Below are 25,015 nucleotides of genomic sequence, written 5' to 3'. Positions count from 1 at the left end.
CGGCTCATCGCTCGATTGGTCATTGTCGGCCCATCGTTCGATTGATCATTGTCGGCCCATCGCTCGATTGGTCATTATCGGCTCATCGTTCGATTGGTCATTGTCGGCTCAGGTACTATTTAAAAGTATACTACCGCTCGACTGGTCAGTATCGGCTCATCGCTCGATTGGTCATTGTCGGCTCATCGTTCGATTGATCATTGTCGGCTCATCGCTCGATTGGTCATTGTCGGCCCATCGTTCGATTGATCATTGTCGGCCCATTGCTCGATTGGTCATTATCGGCTCATTGCTCGATTGGTCATTGTCGGCTCAGGTACTATTTAAAAGTATACTACCTGGAACCCGGGATACGGAAAACATACTAAAAAGTACCTCGAAAATGGCCGGGTTTCTGCAAGCGTATTTTCCGTACCCGGGGTACATCGTAGTATACTTAAGAAAACATGCTCTATTTTCGTTAATATTTCATTGAATACTACCAGAATTTCAGTATTTGAAGCACAGTAATAACCTTACATGCTGGAATAGCAAAAAATCACAATATGTTTAAAAATTCTTATTTTGTTGGAATGTGTACTAATCATCCTGTTTTTGCTGTTTTCCGATGATATTTTCTCATTTTGTTGCAAAAATCTACCATTCTTCAGTAAAATAATGTCCCGTTTCTCAAAAACTGATTTTTTGGATATAACTATCCGCATTACCAGCAGAATATTGGTAACACACATAAAGCTTTTTTTTCATTTAAAACATTTACATTTCTCGAACAATTAATTGTTTTTACGTTATAAATACTTGCAAAATCGCAATCGCCTCAGAATCATACCAGTAGTGCTATGTTTTTTTCAAAACCATATTTTAAAGATCTGCATTCCCCATGTGTTTTTATGGCCCTTAATTGTTTACGCATTGGATGACATATTTATCACCTACAAAGAAGACGTAGTAAATTTTACATTAAATCTATATTAGAAAAAAAATCATAATCAATAAATAACTTTTTTTTCTGGAGGTACTTTACAATGGGCGGCAAATAACATCCAGTTAACCGTATAACGTGTTAGAGAATTCGAGAATGACATTCTGAACGATAATATGCCTACATCCAGAACATACTAAATTCCTCATAAAACTGTATTGTATTTGAGCTTCGCTCTGGGAGAACGGGCGGAATGCATGTGCGTAAAGTGTCATCCCAGAATAGCCTGTGAAGTCCGCATGGATTAAACACGGAGTAGTCATTAAGGCTCATTGAGTCATTGTCGACCTGAAATGGCCCACAAGTCAACCGGGGGTGACTAGAATCCGATTCATGTCACCCTGGGGTGACTTAAAGCCGACGCTAGTCACCCCAGGATGACAAGAATCGGATTCTAGCCACCCCCGGGTGACAAGAATCGGCTTTTAGTCACCCAGGGTGACATGAATCGGATTCTAGTCACCCCCGGTTGACTTGTGGGCCATTTCAGGTCGACAATGGCCCATTGAGCGTCATTAAGCAATACGCCACTGTCTTTTAGCATACGCAAATGGCATCTAGCAACATGCATAGACTGGCGGACATTAATTAAACTATTCAAGAGCGAAAGATAGCATGTAATGTGTGTCCACTAACATTGCCAAAAACCTATTGTAGGGAAGTCGGCTTAACGTTATTATGACACATTTTATATTTCCGACTCGTATAAGAATATTCCATGATATGTAGAAATCTATAAGATCTCTTTATACTACGGAATCCGGATAGTGCCATCTATAATCTCGCCATTCTTTCGTCAAGGGCGACACACGAAGCAATACACGATATTTTGCGCGACACACGATATTTTGCGCGATGCACGAAGCGACGCGCGAAAATGTACCACGAAATATCGCCCTTGTGTAGGTAGCCCAAGAGGCGATATATCGTGGTAAATATCGCGTGTCGCTTCGTGTATCGCGCAAAAATATCGTGTGTCGCTTTGAGTATCGCGCAAAATATCGTGTCTCGCGTTCAAATGGTGACACACGATATTTTGCGCGATACATAAAGAGATACCCGATATTTTATTAATCTAAGATCGCCCATATTATCCAAATCTCGTGCATCACGGTCTAATTCAAGACCGCGTCACACGACACAGCCATACTCGATATTTTGCGCGATACACGATGCGACACGCGATATTTGTACTGTTCAAATATCGCTGTAATAATATCGCCTGTCGACTCTCGCGTTTTCAAAAAATCAGTTGAGACAAAAAGGGGATATTTTTATGTCATCAAGCATGTGCATCAAGCATACTGATAATAAATGGTTAAAAACTACCGTAACACCGTTTAAAAACGCGAGAGTCGACAGGCGATAATATAACTGCGATATTTGAACAGTACAAATATCGCGTGTCGCTTCGTGTATCGCGCAAAATATCGAGTATTGCTTCGTGTGTCGCGGTCTGAAATTAGACCGCGATACACGAGATTCGGATTATTAAGCGATATTTGAATATTAAATATCGTGTATCGCTTCGTGTGGCGCGCAAAATATCGTGTGTCGCTTCGTGTTTCATGTGTGTCTCCCTTTGAACTTGAGACACTATATTTTGCGCGATACTCAAAGCGACACACGATATTTTGCGCGATACACGAAGCGACACACGATACTTTGCGCGATACACGAAGCGACACGCGATGTTTATCACGATATATCGCCTTTTGGGCTACCTACACAGGGGCGATATTTCGTGGTACATTTTCGCGCGTCGCTTCGTGTATCGCGCAAAATCGTGTATCGCGCAAAATATCGTGTGTCGCTTTGTGTGTCGTGTGTTGCCCTTGATGAAAGAAGGGCGAGATTATAGATGGCACTATCCGGATTCCGTAATAAACGATTATTTGTTAAGATAAGTTTAGATAATAAATAATTAATCTAGCCATAAATAATTTATTTAGCAACTAGTATGATGAAAAGTTGCAATCATGATCGCAAATTCAATTTTTTATTTAGAGAATGTGAAACATAATAAAAGATAGATCTTAAATACCAGAACAAATAAATAGTAGGTCGGGTTCGTGGTAACAAAACGTGTACTCATTAGAAGGTTAAGGAGCCTGTATCAAATATATTCGTTACAGCTGCAAGTATCCCAAAATGAAACGACTTGCGTATGAGGTAATATCACGTTGCTATAAACTTCAATTTAATTTATGGTATTCTTTAATTAAATAGCGTTAATCTTACGATGTATATACAACATTAACACATATGTATGTTTATGCACATAACTTCTATTTGAGTTCAGACTCTATCAGCGTTTATTGGTTCTTGCATAAAAAACAAGAGGGCCTGAAAGGCCCAAAGTCGCTCACCTGAGATAACAAGATATTATTGGGACAAATCTTCTGACCAAGTTTCACAAAGATCGGAAAATAAATGTGGCCTCTAGAGTGTTAACAAGGTTTTACTATAACCATATAAGGAAAATGCCCCGCCCCCTGGCAGCCATGTTTTCAACCAACCGGCATCATTTTTAAACTCGTCCAAGATATTATCGGGATGGATCTTCTGACCAAGTTTCATGAAGATTCGATAGTAAATGTGGCCTCTAGAGTGTTAACAAGATTTTACTATAGCCATATAAGGAAAAATGCCCCCCCCCCCCCTGGAAGCCTTTTTTTTCAAGCAAACATAATTATTTTCAAACTCATCCAAGATATCATTAAGACCAATCTTCTGACCAAATTTCATGAAGATTGGACAATAAATGTGGCCTCTAGAGTGTTTACAAGGTTTTACTATAGCCATATAAAGCCATATAAGGAAAAATGCCCCGCCCCTGGTGGCCATGTTTTTAAAGCAACCAAAACCATTTTCAAACTCATCCAAGATAACATTGGGACAAATCTTCTGACCAAGTTTCATGATGATCAGAAATTAAATGTGACCTCTAGAGTGTTAACAAGGTTTTACTATAGCCATATAAGGAAAATAGCCCCGCCCCTGTGGTGGCCATGTTTTTCAACCAACCGGCATCATTTTTTAACTCGTCCAAGATATCATTGGTATGAATCTTCTGACCAAGTTTCATGAAGATCGGACTATAAATGTGGCCTCTAAAGTGCTAACAAGATTTTACTATAGCCTTATATGGCCATATATGTAAAAATGCCCCGCCCCATGTTTTTCAAGTCAAAAAGGGCCATAACTTCGTTTTTGCAAATGGATTGCGACAGAATTTGATGTGCATCATCCTCTAATCCACATTACACACTTATACCAAGTTTGAATGAAATCTGCCCAAAAAGTGGCAAGATGTACATGCAAATACACTAGATAACATCCATCAATAAATACCAACACAATAGCTATAACAAGGGCTGTTTGTAAAACATGCATGCCCCCATATGGGCTGTCAGTTGTAGTGGCAGCCATTGTGTGAATACGTTTTTTGTCACTGTGACCTTGTTCTTTGACCTAGGGATCTGAAAATCAATAGGGGTCATCTGCCAGTCATGATCAATGTACCTATGAGTATCATGATCCTAGGCCTTATTATTCCTGAGTTATCATAAGGAAACCATTTTGCTGTTTTGAGTCACTGTGACCTTGACCTTTGACCTAGTGACCTGAAAATTTATAGGGGTCATCTGCCAGTCATGATCAATGTGCCAATGAAGTTTCATGATCCTAGGCGTAAGCATTCTTGAGTTATCATCCGGAAACCATTTTACTATTTCGATTCACTGTGACATTGACCTTTTACCTAGTGACCTGAAAATCAATAGGAGTCATCTGCCAGTCATGATCAATGTTCCTATGAAGTTTAATGATCCTAGGCTATAGCATTCTTGAGTTTTCATCCGGAAACAATTTTACTATTTCAAGTAACTGTGACCTTGACCTTTGACCTGAAAATCTATAGGGGTCATCTGCCAGTCATGATCAATATACCTATGAAGTTTCATGATCCTAGGCCTAAGCATTCTCGAGTTATCATCCGGAAACCATTTGACTATTTCGAGTCACTGTGACCTTGACCTTTGACCTAGTGACCTGAAAATCAATAGGGGTCATCTGCCAGTCATGATCAATGTACCTATGAAGTTTCATGATACTAGGCCTAAGCGTTCTTGAGTTATCTTCCGGAAACCATCAGGTGGACGGACGGACCAACAGACAGACCGACATGTGCAAAACAATATACCCCCTCTTCTTTGAAGGGGGGCATAATAACGGATGGAAACTGTTTTTATGGATTTTTTATTTAATAACAATCAAGTTTTAAGCTATTGTTGTACATCTATTCATTCCTAGCATTAACAAGTACATAACATATAATCATTTAATTAAATAACTTGCTCTGTGAGATTAAAAAAAAAATTGACACAGAAGCCCAAGTGAAATAGCATTCTTGTGAACTCCCAATGTTAAACCAACTTTAAAATTGCATCTCCAATCCAGCTACTGTAATAAATCTTTGTATTTATCACAACAACTACACACCACTGTAATACATATTATTTGCCAGGCCAATCATCTGTTGTATAGAAATACAGAGAGTCTATAAGCCATCGTCCAGGCTTCCCGTTGCCATCAACTTCTCTTACAAACACTAAATTGGCAAATCTAAGAAGTGCATAATTTTTTACCATATCACTAAAATTTAGTCTTTTTGATGCAAGGTCCTTCACAAAAGTAAAACGAGTCTCAACTGCAAGAATTCTGAAAAAAAAAAGAAATAAAAATTTTACAGACAAATTATATATATTATAAACACAAATAAAAATCTCACTTAATTAAACTTATATTGTACAATGTTATGAAATATGCATATAAGTTAATTATGCGTATTTCATACAATCAAAGAGAAAAGAAATTTTTTGTATCATAATTACCATAAAAAATGTACATATAAGATTTCCCAATGTGAAATCTATTGGCCCACTCTAGGCCAGCTACACTTATTAAAGCTTGATTGGTCACTGTCAGCTCAATTACTACTTAAATGAACCCCACATATGGAAAATATATGAAAATGTACTGCTAATATTTTGTGAAATTGCCTCTATATTATCAAAACTCATACTCAAACAAGAAAGTTAAGGCAGGTTCGTTTCAAAGAGAATTTTACTTCATATTCCGAAGCGTGCTTTACAACATCAGATTAAGGCTGGAATAAAACTCAGGTATGGTCAAAATTGGCCAAGTATGTTTAAGTATATTTTTCATACCTGGAGTACATTTAAGTACACTAAAAGAGTTCTTCTTCTTCATTATTTTATATCGAGTGCACCGGGATTGTCTCCCATATGGCCATCGCCCCCAGAAAGACGTTTTAGTTGGTTACGGGGTATAGTGCAAGATACAGGACACACCCCGTTCCAGAGGTGACCCTGGGTCTTTTAGTTCCCAGTGTATAGCACCTAGTACACTGCACCTCGGTTTAACGTCTCATGCGAAGGACGAGTTAGTAGGTTAGGTGCAGTGGGGGATCGAACCAGCGATCTCTGAATTGTGAAGCCAGTGTGTTACCACTAGACCACGGATCCGCTACTCTTAAAGAGTTACATTTAAACAGTATCTAAGCCGAAAATGACCAATTAAGCCTTATTTAATGGACCTTATGTTTTTCAATTTATTATACTCATTTCAAAGATAGAAAACAGCTTAAGTTTGTACCCATTCCCAAAATTGTACAAACAAATGTTAAGAGAGAGCCTGACAGTCATGACATTTTTAACAGTATCCTATTAAAATCAATGAATAATAATAAATGAAGTGAAATAATTTTAGTATGTTTTGAGTAGACCACAGGGATGTTAAAAAAGAATAAGTCTCACCAGTGTCAGTATGCATTCAATATATTGGAATGATTAACACTGTTATGATTTTCTTTAAACAATTTTATTTTAAAAAAATATAGAAAAGGAGTGTTTGATATATTTTCCAGTAAATCAGTGAAGACACAACAAGTTATCACTGACTTCTCATAATCTTGCCTTGAAAAATTCACTGGCCAACACACTGCCAAAAAAATACTGACTGACAAGTCAGGTTTTTTTTCACACTTTTTGGGTAGATAGCCCATGGCTTTGGAATTGGGAATTTTATCTGCATTTTCATGAAATTGGGAAAATAAATTAATTAGCCTTTTTATTCCAAACGATAAGTCCACTTATTAGGGAAATACTTAATTTGATATAACTCTTTATATTCATTCAAATTAACAAATTAAAAAACAAAATCATATAATACTTTGTGAGATGTTATTGAAATAAAATCGAGATAAAATATGCATAAGACACTTCTTTCTAAAAAAAAAAAAAAAAAAAATCGGGGGGGGGGGGGGGGGGGGAATTGGGAATTTTTTGCCACATTTTGGGGGAAAAAGTATACTTTTTGGGATTGGGAACTGCTGTAAATCCTTTTTCAAATATAATTTTTAAATTAGAATGAATGCCAATATTTATAACAGAAAATAATTGTTACAATAGCTAGGCAGTGGCTTTATAAGTAAAGCAAAATGTGCTAATCAGCTCTTGTTAATGAAACCCTTATTGTTAATTGTATGTGTACCATGGACTCAATAGATATGTTTTCATGTTTCAATCAATGGCAAAGTTTTTACATAAGGGACACTAGTTGCAATAATTCAACTCTCAGCTAAGCAGAGCTCCAGATAAGAATTTGTGAAATAAGTAACAGTACTGCCACTGACAGAAAGAAAAGGAGTAACGCTTAAAATCAATTAGTACCTGTACTACCGTTTCCAAAAATACTGGTAGTACTGTACCACCCGTGCTCTTGGATATTGAAGGGTGAATAACTGACTTTACAGAAACATTTGCAGCAACTATAATAAATATATGTAACTTCTTAAACAGTTACTGTATTAGGTTTTCCATTCTGAATTATGATGCTTATACAACTACACATTAAAACTCATGACTTATACTATTTTTTCATTTTTCTTGACAAGAAAACACAAGCCAACTAGTAAGCTAAGTAAATGAACATTTATTTCACTGTCTCATCTGTTTCCCATCGTGTTTTCTAACGTTTTACGCCACCTATGCAATCAAATCGTTTAATATCGGGGCGAAAATGTCTTTTTCTGGGTTTACAAATTTAATGTCAGGATGGTTAGAAGACACCGTATGTAGTCATTATATGACAACAAAGTGTTGTTTTGAGCCGCTTTCGGTTAAGCCGGCATTCAATTGCGCGCAGACGTATCGTTTTTTATGGATTTACAAGTTACAGGAAATCACGCGACAGAATAGACAGTAATATATGAACCCAGTCTACAACTATTCGGTAATTTAAATTAACGAAAAGCGCCATTGGGTTAGAGACCAACAAATCACGCCGTGCTGACGCAGACGTATCGGCCAGATTTTTTCGTAAATGCGTGAAATGGATATTAATGTCGTAATTGTATGTCCAGTTTATAAAAATAAATGCGTAAATCTTCATGAAAAAGGCGTATTTACGGCTATACGGCCCTTATCTGGAGCTCTGGCTTAGGCTGAGAGTTGCAATGCGCTCTCTCTTGTCCATGGATGCAAAATGTTATCAACAATGCAAGGGTTAAGGAACACTGAAACTGCAAAAACTTATTAAAGTTTACCTATCTAAACCACAAACTTATCTACAGGGGTGGCGAAATGTCAAAAAACTATACTTGTCCACGGACAACCATTTAGAAAATTTAACTTGTCCGTTGCTGAACTACACTTGTCCGTTAATGTTTATATAAATTATAAATGCATTTAGTGATTAATGTAAAACAATGTGGAATATACCAAAATGAGTATGATTTGCTAGTTTTGTTTATAGTTGTATTTCAATACTACATTCATTATAGCAGTAAATTATAAACAATATAAAGACTTTCTAAAACTTTTAATCTTGCAAAGCTAGTGTTATTAAAACATGTGTTGAACATAAGTACATCGTCATCTTAAAAAATTAAAGTAGTCCAATATGTCGACCTCATCAGACTGAGGCTCTGCACCGCTTCTGGTAGCAATTTGATTATCATCAACTGGTAACCATTGAAATTTTGTGAGAAAAGTTTCTTGAAAAGTTCTGGTGCGTTTACTTAGATCATATTTTTTATCATAATCTTTTTTAGTTTTTATGGGAGGTGGACTGCTCAAAGCTTCGGGTTTCTGCTCCGTTATTGAAGATTTAAAAAAACTAAATGTTCCATTTTTACCATTAAAGTCGTCTTAAATAACAAGGTAGACCGTGTTTTGATGATCTTACTTTGATACTTTTTATGTCCGTCTGATTGTAAAAATAAAGAAACCAGTCTGTACACTGTCTAACAGTCGGGCCGAATGTTTAAAATGCGGCATGCTCCTGGTCTCTTATGGAATGAGGAAGATCACTGCGCGGGAGAGTGCCCGTATTTTAGCTTGATTGCTCCGCAAATAGCACTGGCAATGTAATCGCATGTCAACATCCGGTTTTGTGAAACTTAATTACGGCTTTAACACAATGTTGTTTTTTTGTATACCTGGACCAGACTTTTAAAAAACTTGTTGTCCACGGACAACTTAATTGAAAAAAATCAGTTGCCCAGACAAGCAAATGTACGACTTGGGCAACTCGGACATTTGATTTGCCACCCCTGATCTAAATGGTACCATTAAGGCAAGAAATAATTGTTTTATTGACTTAGGTTTTGTTTTGTACGCTGTATCCGGAATATTGGAAAATTGACCCAATATTGGTTAGGTCCCAGTACACCAATATTTTGCATGTCGGGTTATGTGCTCCAGCCTATAAAGTCGATGACGATGTGGTATTCGATACAGAATACACTGTTTCAAATTTAAACATAAACATGTCAGCGAGAAAAGTGTGTTTTAAAAAATCGCCATGTTTTTATAGAGTGCATGCAAAGGATAACATCCGTAGGTTGCCATTCAGGTAAATTTAACATGTTTATGAAGTTTTTTCATTATTTTCCTCAATTTGTCTCATACGACGTCTGTTTAGTGAAGCGCACGGATTCGCTGCGCTGAACTTCACCCATGTTTATGAAGGGGTGCACATGGACTGCCAAAGCCGCCATAGCAAAAATTATCAAAGGCTCTGGGAGTCCGTTTATATGGACTAAAGGGACACCAGACAAAAAAGTAAAAATATCTCTGAGAACAATTTAATAATTTGATATTTGTGGTACCATATATACTTTAATTAAATGTTTTCGGTTAAATACCTATTTCCATTTTTGGGATTTTCCAAAGGCCGTAATCCAGTCAATGTTACAAACATAAGGTCTGAACATTTCACAGCATAAGTGGAGCCACACGACTTCGAATAGATTGATGCTGGTTCAGCTTTAATCTTCGCTAAAAGTTCATCGGCAACAACATCTTGCAAATCATCGATGTCCTTTTTCGAAAGACAATCCGTGACAAAAAAGAATGCCCTTTTTAATCCACTGAAGAATGACGGGGAATCAAGACAGATTTTAATTAATTCCCTGTGTTTTGTCACGAAGAGAAATAAGAACTTGTAGCTGTATATGAAAGAAACACGTGGTACTGCCGTATCCTCGTCATCGGATCTCGGCTTGTTGTTGTCACCTTGCTTTTTCCTTGGATCATCTTCCCATTCGTTCGAGCTGTATTGTCTGTGCGGTAAGAGTGTGTGGGTGGAGGTGTGTTTGGCACCTGAAGAATGCTTTAATGTCTTCGTTGCCGAACTACTGACAGCATAAACGCGAAGTTTATTTTCCAAATGCAAGTATTTTGCTACACGAAAAGATGCAAGACTTTGATTTGCAATGCCACAATTCTTAACATTAAGCAAAAACAAACGAGAATTCAGAAGTCTGTTCATTTTGACTGGTGAGCTTGATTACACTAACTTTAACTTCATCGATTCATTCAGTTGGAGTGTCACCATAAGAGAGGCTACATGCCACCAATTTGAATACAACATAAGACTTAACAGCGATACGGTGAACAGTTTATTAGTTGCTCTATGGACATGATATTATTGACTTCAGCAGCTCGTCTATGTTATCATTCATTAACAAATTATTCACAATGGCGACCAATGTAAAAGACCGGGAAATTTAACGCTAAATCAGTTGTTGTCGATACAAAAATTAATTAATTGTATATTCACATTTATGTCAATTTTCTGTAAAATGGCCTCTATATATTATCGGAACACAAACTCAAAAAGCATGTTGATGCAGTTTTTTTTAAAGAGAATATGGTTTTATTCTAATCGGCATACCTCGCTGATTATAATTGATAAAGGTAAAGGAAGCTCAGCTATAAATAGGAAAGCATATTCTGGGGAAAAGATTTAATAATAGTTTGAAAACGTTAATTTTAAATAGATATTGTGTCATTAAAAGTTGATAAATTTTTAGGGCGACCCAATTCAGACATGAATTCACGTATGCATATGTATTAAATATTTTGATAGTATATGCACGGACTCAATATACGCTCCGTGGTATATGGTAGGGAAATGGGCCAAACGCCATTGGTCGCTTACTTGAGAACCATCGGAAATGAACTGTTTTAAGAAGTTTGTTTGATGTTTGAATAATAATGGTTGATTCTGACCTTTTTCACAATACCACAATAATTTTTAAATACGACTGAGTGTATTAAAAATTAAATTAATGTACTGATGCAGTTTCATGCGGATAGGGTAAAACATGTTTGTAAAAGTTGTCACTGAAAACATGTGAGGAAAACTAACCTTCACTTAATGGCCATGTGTTTCAATGAAACAAAACCATGTTCGAACTCAGCCAAGATGTAATTCTAAAACATGTTTCGAGCAAGTATCTGACAAGAGGACCAGAACTCACATAGGACCCTAAGGAACGTAAAACATGTTTAGATCAAGTTTAATGCAGATTTCACAAACAAACGCGTCTCCCAGAGTGTTCGCTTTGTCTGTAATTTGACATTGTTTTTAACCTTACATGACCAGATACGAACAAATCTGATATATCATTGGGACAAATAATCTAAGCACGTTTCATAAAGATTGGGCTCTACATGTTGTCTAAAGAGTGTTTAAACGGCAAATGTTGCCAACGCACGACGCACGAAAGACAAAAGGCGATCGAAAAAGCTCAACACCATCCCGTTACGAATAAATGCTGCATTTTAATGAAAGGTACAACAATTTTAATGCTATATATATACTTAATATATGAATTTCATAAATGTCGGTCAATTAGTTTTCCTCCAGGAACAAAAGAACCGCTACCATCAAAAGGAGCCGCTAACGTCACTATGGACGTAAACAAGTAAGCGTTAAACCGAAGCAAATTGCAAACGCCTTTGAATAACGCGTGAAATTTGCAAGTGTGTATAGCCTATAACGACCCGTCGAATAATTCGTTGCACATTCGATGTCAGTTTTAACGTCGATGACATCACTTGGAAGGCTGGCGTCGCGGCACGTTAGTAGAGCTCACTGAGACGCGTCGAATTGCGTTGGTGCCATCATTATATGAAACCATATGGCGTACCTGTGACGACATAACTTGTCATATTGACTTCGTTATAACGTGTAAGACGTAACTGGGAGGATCGGCGACACATCAGAAATGCTTTTTGCACATTGATTAAAACAAGTTTCATTATTGTTGGTCAAATCTTTTGCGTCCAACAACGAGAGGCACCATTAAATGGAATGGGAGCCAATGTCGTCACTATGGAACGTTAAACCGGAGCCGCTCGCAAACGCCTTTGACTAAAGTCGCAAACTTGTGTGAAATGCTTATCAAGACCGTCGAATGATCAGTCCATTTGTTACATGACATTACATGACGTGTCTGTGACGTCATTAGTTGCAACTTTGACGACATTTTTAACGTCGATGACGTGCAATTAAGACAGAAGTTATCGTTAACGACTTTGGACATGTGTCAGACATAAAACAGCACTTAACATTAACCCATTTATGCCAAGTGGACTCTCCCATCCTTCTAAATTGGGTTAATTTATTTCCAAAATTAGGGATGTCTAGTATACTTGTTTCTATTTGAATAATTCTTACAGAAATTCCTTTAAGCAAACAGCGTAGACTCTGATGAGACGCCGCATCATGCGGCGTCTCATCTGGGTCTACACTGTTTGCCAAGGCCTTTTTTCTAGACGCAAGGCATGTATGGGTTATATCTATGTTATAACAATCACGCAGTTATTTTGTTGATAATTATGCCGTTTACTTCGGTAAATCAAAGCGCTGTAGGCACTGAAGGCCTCGGGCTATGTTTAGTGTAAAAATGCTTAAAATGCATTTACAATTTTTTGTCCGAATGTCTCCCTTTGTCCGAATTTATATGGATTGACCCTAGCGGCTGAGTGAAGAAGCTCAGAGACTGGAAGACAAGAAAATAGTTGTGTATATACTACAATGTACATAGACGGTGGGGGACAACAGGATACTGGTTGTGGGATCGATAACCTTTTGTTCAACTCTACAGATCGGTAGAGGTTCGTCTACAAAGGCGGTGAAGATATACAACAACAACAACAACATGGCCGCGAAAAACTGTTATTGTTGGCGTCATTAAAATCACTTTCAATAGCCTAAAATAGCTTTCTATTACATAATTAACAGATCAGGAAAACACTCATACTTCCTTTGTAATGTGTAAACAAAAGAAAATCCACTTAAGCCCAAGTCTCACTTTTGCCGGTAGAGCCCCGGTCCATCCCGGTTTGCTAACGCCGGTCGACCGGCGAGGACCGGGATGATTCATAGACATTTTTTAACGTCCCGGTCAACCCGGACTGGCTACGGTTTATCCCGGTGAAGCCCCGGCAGAGCCCCGGTTGTCGCCGGTTGTGCCCCGGTGAAAGCCGGCAGCGTCCCAGCATAGCCCCGGTTGTCGCCGGTAGTGCCCCGGCTGAGCCCCGGTTGAGCCCCGGTGAAATCCGGCAGAGCCCCGGTATACCGTGACACCGCCGGCACTCACCGTGTCTATACCGGCATCAGACCCCGGCAGAGCTTCGGCAAAGCCCCAGTTTTACCCAGGTCGTAGCTGGTAATGCCCCGTCGGAGCCCCGGTGAATGCCGGTGGCGTACCGGCAGAGCTCCTGTTATATACCGTAGCTATACGGGACTCTAACGGAATTCACCGGGGCGTTGCCGCAGCTCTGCCGGGGTCTGTATGGGCTTCGGTGGAGCTACGGTGCCGTCTCGGTTGTTCCCGGTGCCGTCCCGGTTGTTCCCGGTGCCGCGCCGGTCGTTGCCGGTCCTCCTCGGTGACTCCCGGTTCATCCCGGAGGTATTAAACATTTTAATACTTTTCCGGTGAGCCCCGGTTTTCCCCGGTTCATCCCGATCGTCCCCGATGGAGCCCCGGTTCATCCCGGTAGATCCCGTATCACGCAAAGGGGCTCCGCCGGCATCATAGTGAGACTGGGCCTTTACCCTGATAAAGAACGGTGTACATACTGTGCACATTGTATCACGTAGAACTTTTCGCGCTCGATTTGCGCGCTCGATCTGCGAAGTGAAATATCATATCCGGTAACTTTGTATATTTCCGAGAATGATCATGAATATTTGTTGTTGTTTGTTTTTTCATTTTCTTTTTTCTTTAATGTCTCGTTAACGCAAAATAAAATAACAATATCTTAAAATATGTTTTTAAATACCAAATGTAATGTCTTCAAAAATGTATTAGAAAAAAATTCTTCTTACTGTCTCCGTAGACACTCGTATCTTTTCGGCCTAGACCGTCAAGTGAGGAACTTATTCTCGCATGAATATGCAAACAATAATGAAAACTATGTCGTAGCCAATGCTTAGCAATTTTGCTTCAATAATATTTTTTACACGTTTTATTACACTGGCATGCTATATAGTGATGTTCTGTATTTACAAGACGGGTTATTGAGATCTGCGAAGAACTTCTTTGATTGCGCATGAATTACCGCCAAGTGGTAAATCGGACTTTTGGGAATTCATTCATTCGTGGGTTTTGGCAGCCAGCCAATTCTGACTGTCATTTTTTCTTGCACTAGGTCAGTATTTACATAACGTGATCAATTTTCAAATCATTACTAGAAAACAAGAACATTCAACTCAAAACATACACACATTGGCCCTGAACAAATATATTCAGATATTGAACAAGTGTAAATGTAAATATTCACTTCCACCATTGACGCATATCATTTAGTAACATTCTACTAACAAATGATGCTGTTTAAAACTGCAATGGGCGATGGCATGCTGATAAGCTTTTGACGCACTGCGTCAAGAAGATTGCATAGGTAGCCATGCACAATGTGCCTTATACATGACATCCACAGCTCACCGACATAGGTGCGTGCGTTAGAAACCATAATTATGTATTACACCACTGACAATAGCCAAAATCACCCACAAAAGCTGCGTCAAATAACTGATAATTGTGCACCTAATTTTCAAAACAAGAATTGAAATTGCACTGCATGTTTACAATGAAATGCACCGAATTTTGTTCCAGATTGTAATATTGTTAATAACCTAACCGTTGTCCATTTATTATCTCAAATACTTTATTCCTTAAAACTCTCCAAAATGTCGAGGATTACGCTCTATAGGGATACATACTATATTGAAACTTTCAACAAGACTTGCTTGATTAACGTAGATATACGAGTCCATTTTAAAGAGACTACATATATGATGCACATCAAGTGATATACATGGAACACCGAACTTTATGCATGTGCGTAAAGTTGTCCGATAGAGCGAAAAGTCTATTTCCCCCTTAATCTGTCGCTTATCAGCGACTTTCAAAAAGTGTCGTCCCTGAATAGCCTGTGCTGATTGTGAGTTTTCCAAAGCGTGGCGCACATGTGTATCAGATGAAAGATTCATTATACTTGAAGGTCATGGTTGTAGATTTCGGATTTTCATCGCAAATCAGACGGACGCAACCGTCTAAGAATCAGTCGACATTGAGCTTCCTGAACGAGGCAACAGGCGCGTCATTCTGTTTGAGAAGGTCAAGGTCGACGCCATATTTGTCACTGGAGAGTTCCTTAATGTAGGTGCAGAACTCCGGAGACTGCAGGTCCGCGAGCGTCTTGTCTATGTAAGCAATACGATAATGTCTTTGAAATTACATTAAAACACCGAGTACACATGTTTTTACAGTTTTGATATAATTAGTTATGAAAGTTATCCATATATTCAAGACGCTGAATAATGCAATTGTTACGTTGGACATTTGAGTTAGAATACATGGTAAACTGCCCATCTACACATATGTAATTGTAGGTACGATAATATGAGAGATATCGATTTTGAACCATTTCTGTTATACATCAGCCAACGGCTATTTATCATATGACATATATGATACAGGCTAACAATGCCACTGTCCTATATATATCTGCGAATCTTACATAATAAAACCAAACGCACTTACTTCGGAACAGAAGTGAATAAATGCATACTTATGATTTCTTGTATGGTTCCAGCATTTGGCCCCTTGTAATTATCAGGTAGGTACTCCACAGGCAAACATTCCATTCCCAGTTCTTCGTATATTGCCACAAGACTCCGCCCGTGTAAATGCATCTACAAATTTAGCGCCATTCCAATCGACCTTGCGATGGTACAAGCAAGTACAAACTTACCCGGTACTGTTAGATTCGAATTGCATGACCCCATCGGAACCAACATCAAAGCTTTCATGTTAAATTCGAAGAACCTACGCTGGCTTAGTCTTATTTCATCTCAGTACCGACAATTGATTTAAACAAATGTGATACTAGTATATCTATTGCTTATAAAAATAGTTACAGATTCATACAAAATTGTAATCAATATGACAGAAAACCATGTCTGTGTTATTAATTGTTTAAGCTATACCAATGTTTTGTTTCTTACATTCTTACATTGGACTTAAATCCAGATATTCCGTGCGTTGGAAACTCGTTTAAATTTAATAATTCTACCTGTCATATTCAAGAATAATAAAGCAAACCTTATTGCATGAAACAAATTTAAGGCTGTGGCGTTGGTGCACATTATTTCAGTTTCAGTTTATTGACAATATCAACAAAGGTGTAGCTTTTTAACGTATATTATAATATGCTAGTGGCTTGCCTATTTATATTTTATTAATGTAGTCATCATTTAATTGTACCACAATGTTCTTCTAATAAGTAGCGTAAACATTGTGCAAATCTCTTTTTTGTTGTTGGAAATATTGTGTCAATTATGATTATGTGGGCCGTATTCTGTGAAACGGGGTTTAAATGAATGTGCGTAAAGTGTCGTCCCAGATTAGCCTGTGCAGTCCGCACAGGCTAATCAGGGACGACACTTTCCGCTTTTATGACATTTTTCGTTAAAATGGAGTTTCTTCTTAGCAAAAATCCAATTTAGGCGGTAAGTGTCGTCCCTGATTAGCCTGTGCGGACTTCACAGGCTAATCTTGGACGACACTTTACGCACATGCATTATGCCCAGTTTTCTCAGAACACGACTCATGTTTTTGTTAAAATTGAGTTTTTCATACCCGTTCTTTGTTTTTCATCGTCATAAGGGGCCCAAAGAGAGCAAACATGGCGTCAAAAAACGCGGGCTCGTTGTAGAAGTGGAGTCCCTTCATACGTGCAGGAAGGGAATTCTGCAGTATTTGAATACGATTGCGCAATATTACTCACAATGCAACTTGTTTATAAAAACTGTAAATGGAAGAATAGTTTAGGATTTTCAATGTTGTCCAACTTCTACATTTTCTCGATTCTTGACAACTAATAGGATGTACACATAGCATATTCATACGCGGCTATAACAGGCGCCATACCTTATACGTAATACACTTATTTGACAGACAAAACAATGCATATGCATCAATGTTAAAATAAAATAGTTTATATTTACTTCATGATTTTCAACGATGGCTTGTAGTAATGACATGATATGTATAGCTTCCAAAATATTCCACGAATCGGTTACGATACACTACTGAACCGAGTCTGTTTAGACTATGACCATGTACTATTATTGCTTAATGTGTTGTTTTTTTTTTAAATATGTGTCATACTGGATTTACCTGATAGAATTCCATGATTTTCTTGCTATTTTCTTGTCCCATCAACGTCAAATGACCCAAGGTAACGTTTGTATTGTCATTGACGACGATTATGCCGTTGGCCTGAACGTTCTCGTCTCTTATCAATAAGTCACATATAAGGCAGGTCGCTCTAAATATGTTGTCTATACCCCACCTCTTCTTTGCCGTTGTTGTGTCAAATTTACCTGTAAAAATGAAAATACTACTCACATATCGGTGATTAACCCATTTATCCCTAGTGGAGTGTCACATCCTTCTAAATTGGATCAATTTATTTCCAAAATAAGGGATATCTAGTATGTTTATTTCTATATTTAGAATATTTCTTACAGAAATTCCTTAATGCAAACAGCGCAGACCCTGATGAGACGCCGCATCATGCGGCGTCTCATCTGGGTCTACGCTGTTTGCCAAGGCCTAGGCATAAATGGGTTAAATTGCTAGGTCGATAACAAACCAATCATTTTCAATTTTTATGAGAGATTAGTATATACTCTAGAACGGTTATTGAATTTCGTTATCAAATGACTGTTAATTGAACCAACAATTTCAACACTTGGTAGATACAGTGCGTGCGCATGTGATTAACGAGAATTGTTGCGTAGATAAAACATTCACTATGCTGAAAAGTAAACTATACATTCTGACCGTTCGTACGAGTATTAAAGCAAGAACTTACTGTTGACTTCAGACATTGAATTTCAGGCTGGCTAAATGACAGTAGCACAGAAGACATCGATGGCCAATTAAACATGTTTATGAACCGTATTATTGATTTTAATATCGCTCTGGCAAACGGGGAATAATGTATATGCGTAACGTGTCTTTCCAGATTTGCGTGTGAAGTATGCCCAGACTATTCAAAGACAACACTCTCCGCTTTAAAGGGACCTTTTCACAGATGTTGGCATGCATTGAAGTTTGTCATTAAGTGCTTTCTATTGATAAATGTAAACAAAGGATCTAAAAAGCTGCAGTAATATTAAAAGAATAATATTAAAGTACATGTAATAAAAAAGGTACCCTCAACTGGGCTCAAACCACTGACCTCTGGAGTAAAAGTCTAACGCTTAGAATACACGGCCATTCGTGCTCATGGTAAATGTTCAGTGTTAATGTTTCCTCGCAAATATCATAAATCCAACCAACATTTGCGAATCTCCAGCAATTGTTTTCAATTTTGTCAATTTACCAAAACGTCAAAAGGTCCCTTTAAATGAATTTTCGTTAAGAAGACCGCCTTTAAGCAAACAAATTCCACGAAGGGGACAGTGTCATCCCTGATTAGCCTGTGCGGACAGTGTCATCCCTGATTAGCCTGTGCGGACAGTGTCATCCCTGATTAGCCTGTGCGGACAGTGTCATCCCTGATTAGCCTGTGCGGACAGTGTCATCCCTGATAAGCCTGTGCGGACAGTGTCATCCCTGATTAGCCTGTGCGGACAGTGTCATCCCTGATAAGCCTGTGCGGACAGTGTCATCCCTGATTAGCCTGTGCGGACAGTGTCATCCCTGATAAGCCTGTGCGGACAGTGTCATCCCTGATAAGCCTGTGCGGACAGTGTCATCCCTGATAAGCCTGTGCGGACTGCGCAGGCTAATCTTCGAGCACACTATACGCACACGTATTAAGACCCGTTTTTTTCCAGGGTGCGGCTCATTTATTGATTTGTTTAGACAACCCAATAGATGATATATTATACGATATAGGGGCGAAAGGGAACTCACTCCAGCTATCAATGATCACACGTCGACCATGCTTATCACGTGTCTTTGGAATCAAATAAAATCTGGAAAGGAGAAAGTAAAAGATTTGTGTAGGTCTATGATGATAATTCATGCACGACGTTGATATTATGTATATATGCCGTTCTAGTTCATTTTGATTTTCATAAAACGTTTTGTAAAGTCCTCACTCCCTACCTATTTGCGACACTCACTGCAGAGCACAGTTCTTTGGTTAACCCATTTATGCCTAGTGGACTCTCCCATCCTTCTAATTTGGATCAATTTATTTCCAAAATTAGGGATGTCTAGTATTGTATTGTCTAGTTTTGTATATTGAGAATATTCCTTACAGAAATTACTGTAAGTAAACAGCGCAGACCCCGATGAGACGCCGCATAATGCGGCGTCTCATCTTGGTCTACGCTGTTTTCAAAGGCCTTTTTTCTAGACGCTAGGCATAAATGGGTTAATCGCGTATTCTTACTAGAAACAAATGCATGCGTTCGTAGAATAACACAATCGGTTTAGATATGAATTTCAAAATCAAGTCAATTTAAAATCACGTTAATGTAATAAAAAAATTATATTGGCATATGCTTGTAAATAATTTGAAAAGAATTACAGTCCTGTTATTAACTGAGAAAGTAGGCTTCTGTAGACAGCCAAATATGATGTTCATCCAATAGCTATTCGAAAGAGTGAGAAATTATATTCTATCACAGCGTCCATTAACCATTAGTTAATTTGGCTTCATGCATGTGTGCATGTGTTTTGGTAACATGTTAATTTTGGATTAAACATTAACCAAAGATGACAATCACACAATTCCACGTCAATACCCTGTCTTGATGATCTCCACGATAATCTCCTCGTTTGGGTCCACGTCACGGAACCAGGCAGGGGACTTTGTTCTCTGTTTCCAGTAGTTCTCTAACGTCTGTCGGGCACCGAGCTGACTAAACTTCCGGGTACGTAGGAAACGCAACAGGAAGCTGAATTCTTTAAACGACACACCAGCATGTTAACATAAAACAAGATGTGTTTGTGAAACACTATGTCCCCCATATATTTTACCTTTGACATTGAAGGCTGACCTTGATCTTGAAAGTTCACCACTCAAAAAGTGCAGCTCCATGAGATATACATACATGCAAAATATCAAGTTGCAATCTTCAATACTGCAAAAGTTATGGCCAATGTTAAAGTTTGACTCGAACAAACAAACCAACAAACAGACAGGGCAAAAACAATACGTCCCCCTGTATAGACTGGTAGACGTAAAAATACTTAGATTTCTGTATGTGTGGATTGTTTGTTCTGATCCAACGTATTTCGTGTACTGTAAAATCTTATATATTCCTCTGCATGAAATTTCGTGGTTTGAAAAATAAACTCTTTCATAAAAAAAACTGTAATGGCGAGGATTTTTAATTTTGGAAAGAAATGAGGAAATTGCATCGGTCATTTTTTAATATGTTTGTGTAAAATTAGTGGATCGGTAAACTCACAAGACCAATGCATATTAACCCAGTTATGCCTAGCATCTAGAAAAAAAGGCGTTGGCAAAAAGCGTAGACCCAGATGAGACGCCGCATGCGTCTCATCAGGGTCTGCGCTGTTTGCTTAAAGAAATTTCCGTAAGAAATATCCTAAATATAGAAATAAACATACTAGACATCTCTAATTTCTGAAATAAATTGATCCAATTTAAAAGGATGGGAGAGTCCACTAGGCATAAATGGGTTAAATGCCCAGCTATAATAATGAGTTTACAGTATATAACGGCGGTAAAAAAACACCACATATTTTCCTGGCAAGCGTAGTTTATGTTAGAGATATTACAGCTACGTGAGACTATATCTGTCGTGTTCTGAGAAAACAGGGCATAATGCATGTGCAGTCCGCACAGGCTAATCAGGGACGACACTTTCCACTTTTATGACATTTTTCGTTTAAATAAAATGTCTCTTCTTAGCAAAAATCCAATTTAGGCGGAAAGTGTCGTCCATGATTAGCCTGTGCGGACTGCACATGCATTATGCCCTGTTTTCTCGAAAAACGACTCATATATTTGTTTTATTTTTTGTTGTTTATTTTTTACAACATTCAATGAAATACCATTTTTTACACCAATGTGTTACTGTTTAAAGTATCGGTTGGTCAGTCGGTTAGTTTATGCTTAATAATATGAACCACTTATGTATTCCTTACATTTTGATATGTTGGAAATAAAGGTCAAAGATGTTGATCCGGATGATGGTTTAGAAATTGCAATGTTGAAGTATTCTCCTTTTCGACCTCAAGTGGGTAGATTTACCAAACGATCGACTACCAATTGTACCTGTTGGCGTTTTAAGCCATTTCTGTTGCAGAACCCATTCTCGCAACGTATGTACAGCTAACGCCCGATCCTTGTCGTTTAACTCATGCAACTCTTCTCGCACCTTCTTCTTTGATGTCTCATTCAGTGAACTGACAAATTTGGCGTCATCTGGGGGAAATTTATTGTTACAGGTGTAGGTAATAATACAGTGTTGTTATGTTATCGTAAGTAAAAACTTTATAATCATTGTATCGTCAATTATACTCGCTCGTTATTGAATTTTCCGTTTCTATATTGCCGACTTAGTCCTATGTGGTTTGTTTACGAACCTAAACTAGTGTGTCGTTCGTTAACCTTTTTTTCTGGTTTGCTATCTTTGATACCATAAATTTGTCTCCTTTTCCCTCCATCTTCCTGCTTAGAGGTCAAATGGCATGCAACAACCGTTTAGTCTTTGGTGGCAAATGACACCAGTCTTAAATTAAGACTACACTGATATTTCTTAAAATCCTCAAACCCTATTTAAGGTTGAATGTTTCAAATCTTGAATTTCAGTGTTCTTTAAACTCGCATGTTCGCATGTAAACCTATTTATTTTAGGTCTATTGCATAGATGGCCATTAGCTTATTTGAACGTTCTCGAGTCCGTATCCTGAGCCTTGAACCCGTATATGGTGTCTTTTAGGGAGATCTCAATGACTCTCCCACAGTGGGGATCGAACCCATGATCCCCTTTTGACAGGCGGACACCATATCCGTTACGCAACGGCGACCGTGAAATGCATCTTTGAATGTAACGTTAAGGTGTAATATGTAATTCATCAAATACTTATTAGACGTTAGAAAATCAAGTTTCGGTTACTCCAATGAAAATCTGAAAAAGACGCTTTTGGGGTCTTCAGGAGATAATTGTGTCCAATAAAAGTTTATTTAAAGAACTTGATCAGGACTGGCTCGTTGCGTAATGGATTATTGTATAGTTTGCAGGTACATCGTTATGATCTAGACTTATTTAGACTCATTTGTGCACTCGCTTTTTATGGTAGCTGAGTTTTGCCATATAAACCTCGCCTGTGCAGACGTTTAAAGGAAGTCTCTTCTTTGAGAAACTCCAGTTACGGTGGAAAGCGCTGCCCTGATTAGCATGTGAGCATAGCCTGGCTGACACTTAACGCACATGCATTAAGCCGTATTTTCCCATAACGCGACTCATACAATTGTGGTGTATTGGTGGGTTTGAAAACTGTCGAAAACGCATGAACATGAAAGAACGATAAATCTAAACGCCGCCAGATACGACAATTAAGTCATTTGTCGCCCTTTTGGTCGTTTGGGAGTGTTTTCGTTTTGACGACTTTCAAACCCGCCAACACACCAGAAAAAACGGCAAAAATCAGCAACGACACAGCTTTTTAAAAGCAATTTGTGACTTTGTTTATTTTGGCCTCGTTTGTGATATTCACGGTATATATTTATATGCTTTGTAAACAACATACATCGACATCAAATATGAGATCACATTGTTCATATTGAAATTATTATCTAAGCAAAAATATTATTAAAATTCTTACACTAAATTAATGCAAATCATTTACCTGGTTCTACAGCCATTGTATTGTTACAATAATGGCATTGGCAGATAGGTCACATAAAGGTATTGTTCAGTCGAACTGTGTCGGATGAACTCGTAATATAGAACATGCGTTTAAAAGCGTTTCAACTACTAAACGATCGCTATAAAAAGGTGATAGCACAATAAACCTGACCTAAATTTTAACTGAGCGATAACATTGTTGACTGTTTTTGAAAGCTTTATCCGGCGGGGTTCATTCGGGAAATATTTTGATGCGTCAAGTCAGTTCATATCGCTCCAAATTTAAGGGGGGCGAACGTAGTGATTTTTGATAGCGTAAGATAATACATAGTTTTATTCAATTTGGCTATTTAATTAATGTCATGACATTACCACTGCTTGATTATACATATATGCGGTATATTGTTTGAACAATTTGCCTCCTTTTGCATGTCACTAATACGATGAGGATGTAAAACAGCATGTGTGAGTTTATTCTTCTTTATATAGTCGTGTGCTCGATTTTATTGCAATACATTGAACAATACTTCGGAACCAACACATTCATTAAATCTAAATATGAACAAGATGTGTTTGTGAAACACTATGTCCCCAATATATTTGACCTTTGACATTGAAGGATGACCTTGACCTTTCACCACTCAAAATGTGAAGTTCTTTGAGATACACATTCATGTCAAATATCAAGTTGCTATCTTCAATATTGCAAAAGTTATGGTCAATGTTAAAGTTAGACCAAACAAACCAAAAAACAAACCAACAGACAGGGCAAAAACAACAAATACTTGTCAGGAATATTTGCTTTAGTGTGACAGCGATGAAATCAATAACTAATGCATTTACTGTTATACTATATAGCAACCATCTTAAAATGTAATAAAACAGTTTACTCTTAAAATGTTTTCCAAAAATGCGATAGTAGTGATAAAAACCAAACGCAACGTAAGGCACAAGTTGACAAATAGAGCGTTATGAAAATATTAATATTATTTCTAATGAAATATTGAAAAATATTTTAAATATTCATCCATGTACCTATTCGCGCCCGATTCAGTGATGTTTAGAGGTGTTTCTAACATGCATGTTTGGTTCGTTCCAAGGGTAATAAATTCAATTATTTTTTCCGCATGAAGTTTATTCAAGCATCTCTTTCATACCTGTTTTGGTATTAAGATATATAGTTTGTCTAATTAGTTTTTAATTTCCGGTTTAGCATAACGTTTCATATGAGCATGCGATGTATTAAAAACAATGTGTCCGTGTGTTCAATCAATAAGTTATTTTATGCCAGCAAACAAT

General features: G+C 37.9%; 1 protein-coding gene across 2 annotated transcripts; it reads right to left on the bottom strand.

Moving 5' to 3' along the window:
• Positions 1–2,965: 2,965 nt before the first annotated feature.
• Positions 2,966–24,018, bottom strand: LOC127841159 (alpha-tocopherol transfer protein-like). 2 transcript variants are annotated; one of them, XM_052369780.1, is made up of 9 exons: positions 23,718–24,010; positions 22,141–22,290; positions 20,639–20,798; positions 19,800–19,861; positions 18,051–18,256; positions 17,511–17,621; positions 16,441–16,564; positions 10,215–16,072; positions 2,966–5,704 (listed from the first exon to the last, which is right to left on the bottom strand). In XM_052369780.1, the coding sequence occupies exons 1-8, from the start codon at positions 23,731–23,733 to the stop codon at positions 15,930–15,932; spliced, it is 972 nt and encodes a 323-aa protein (XP_052225740.1). In that variant the 5' UTR covers positions 23,734–24,010; the 3' UTR covers positions 2,966–5,704; positions 10,215–15,929. The 2 variants fall into 2 exon arrangements, with proteins under 2 accessions (XP_052225740.1, XP_052225741.1); XM_052369781.1 differs by lacking the exon at positions 22,141–22,290 and having other exon boundaries at positions 23,718–24,018.
• Between the last annotated feature and the right edge of the window lie 997 nt (positions 24,019–25,015).

This window comes from Dreissena polymorpha, chromosome 8 (assembly GCF_020536995.1).
Source record: "Dreissena polymorpha isolate Duluth1 chromosome 8, UMN_Dpol_1.0, whole genome shotgun sequence".
NCBI classification, from domain to species: Eukaryota; Metazoa; Mollusca; class Bivalvia; order Myida; family Dreissenidae; genus Dreissena; species Dreissena polymorpha.
Note: the sequence above shows the minus strand (reverse complement) of the source record. Positions and strands in the feature narration are given on the sequence as shown.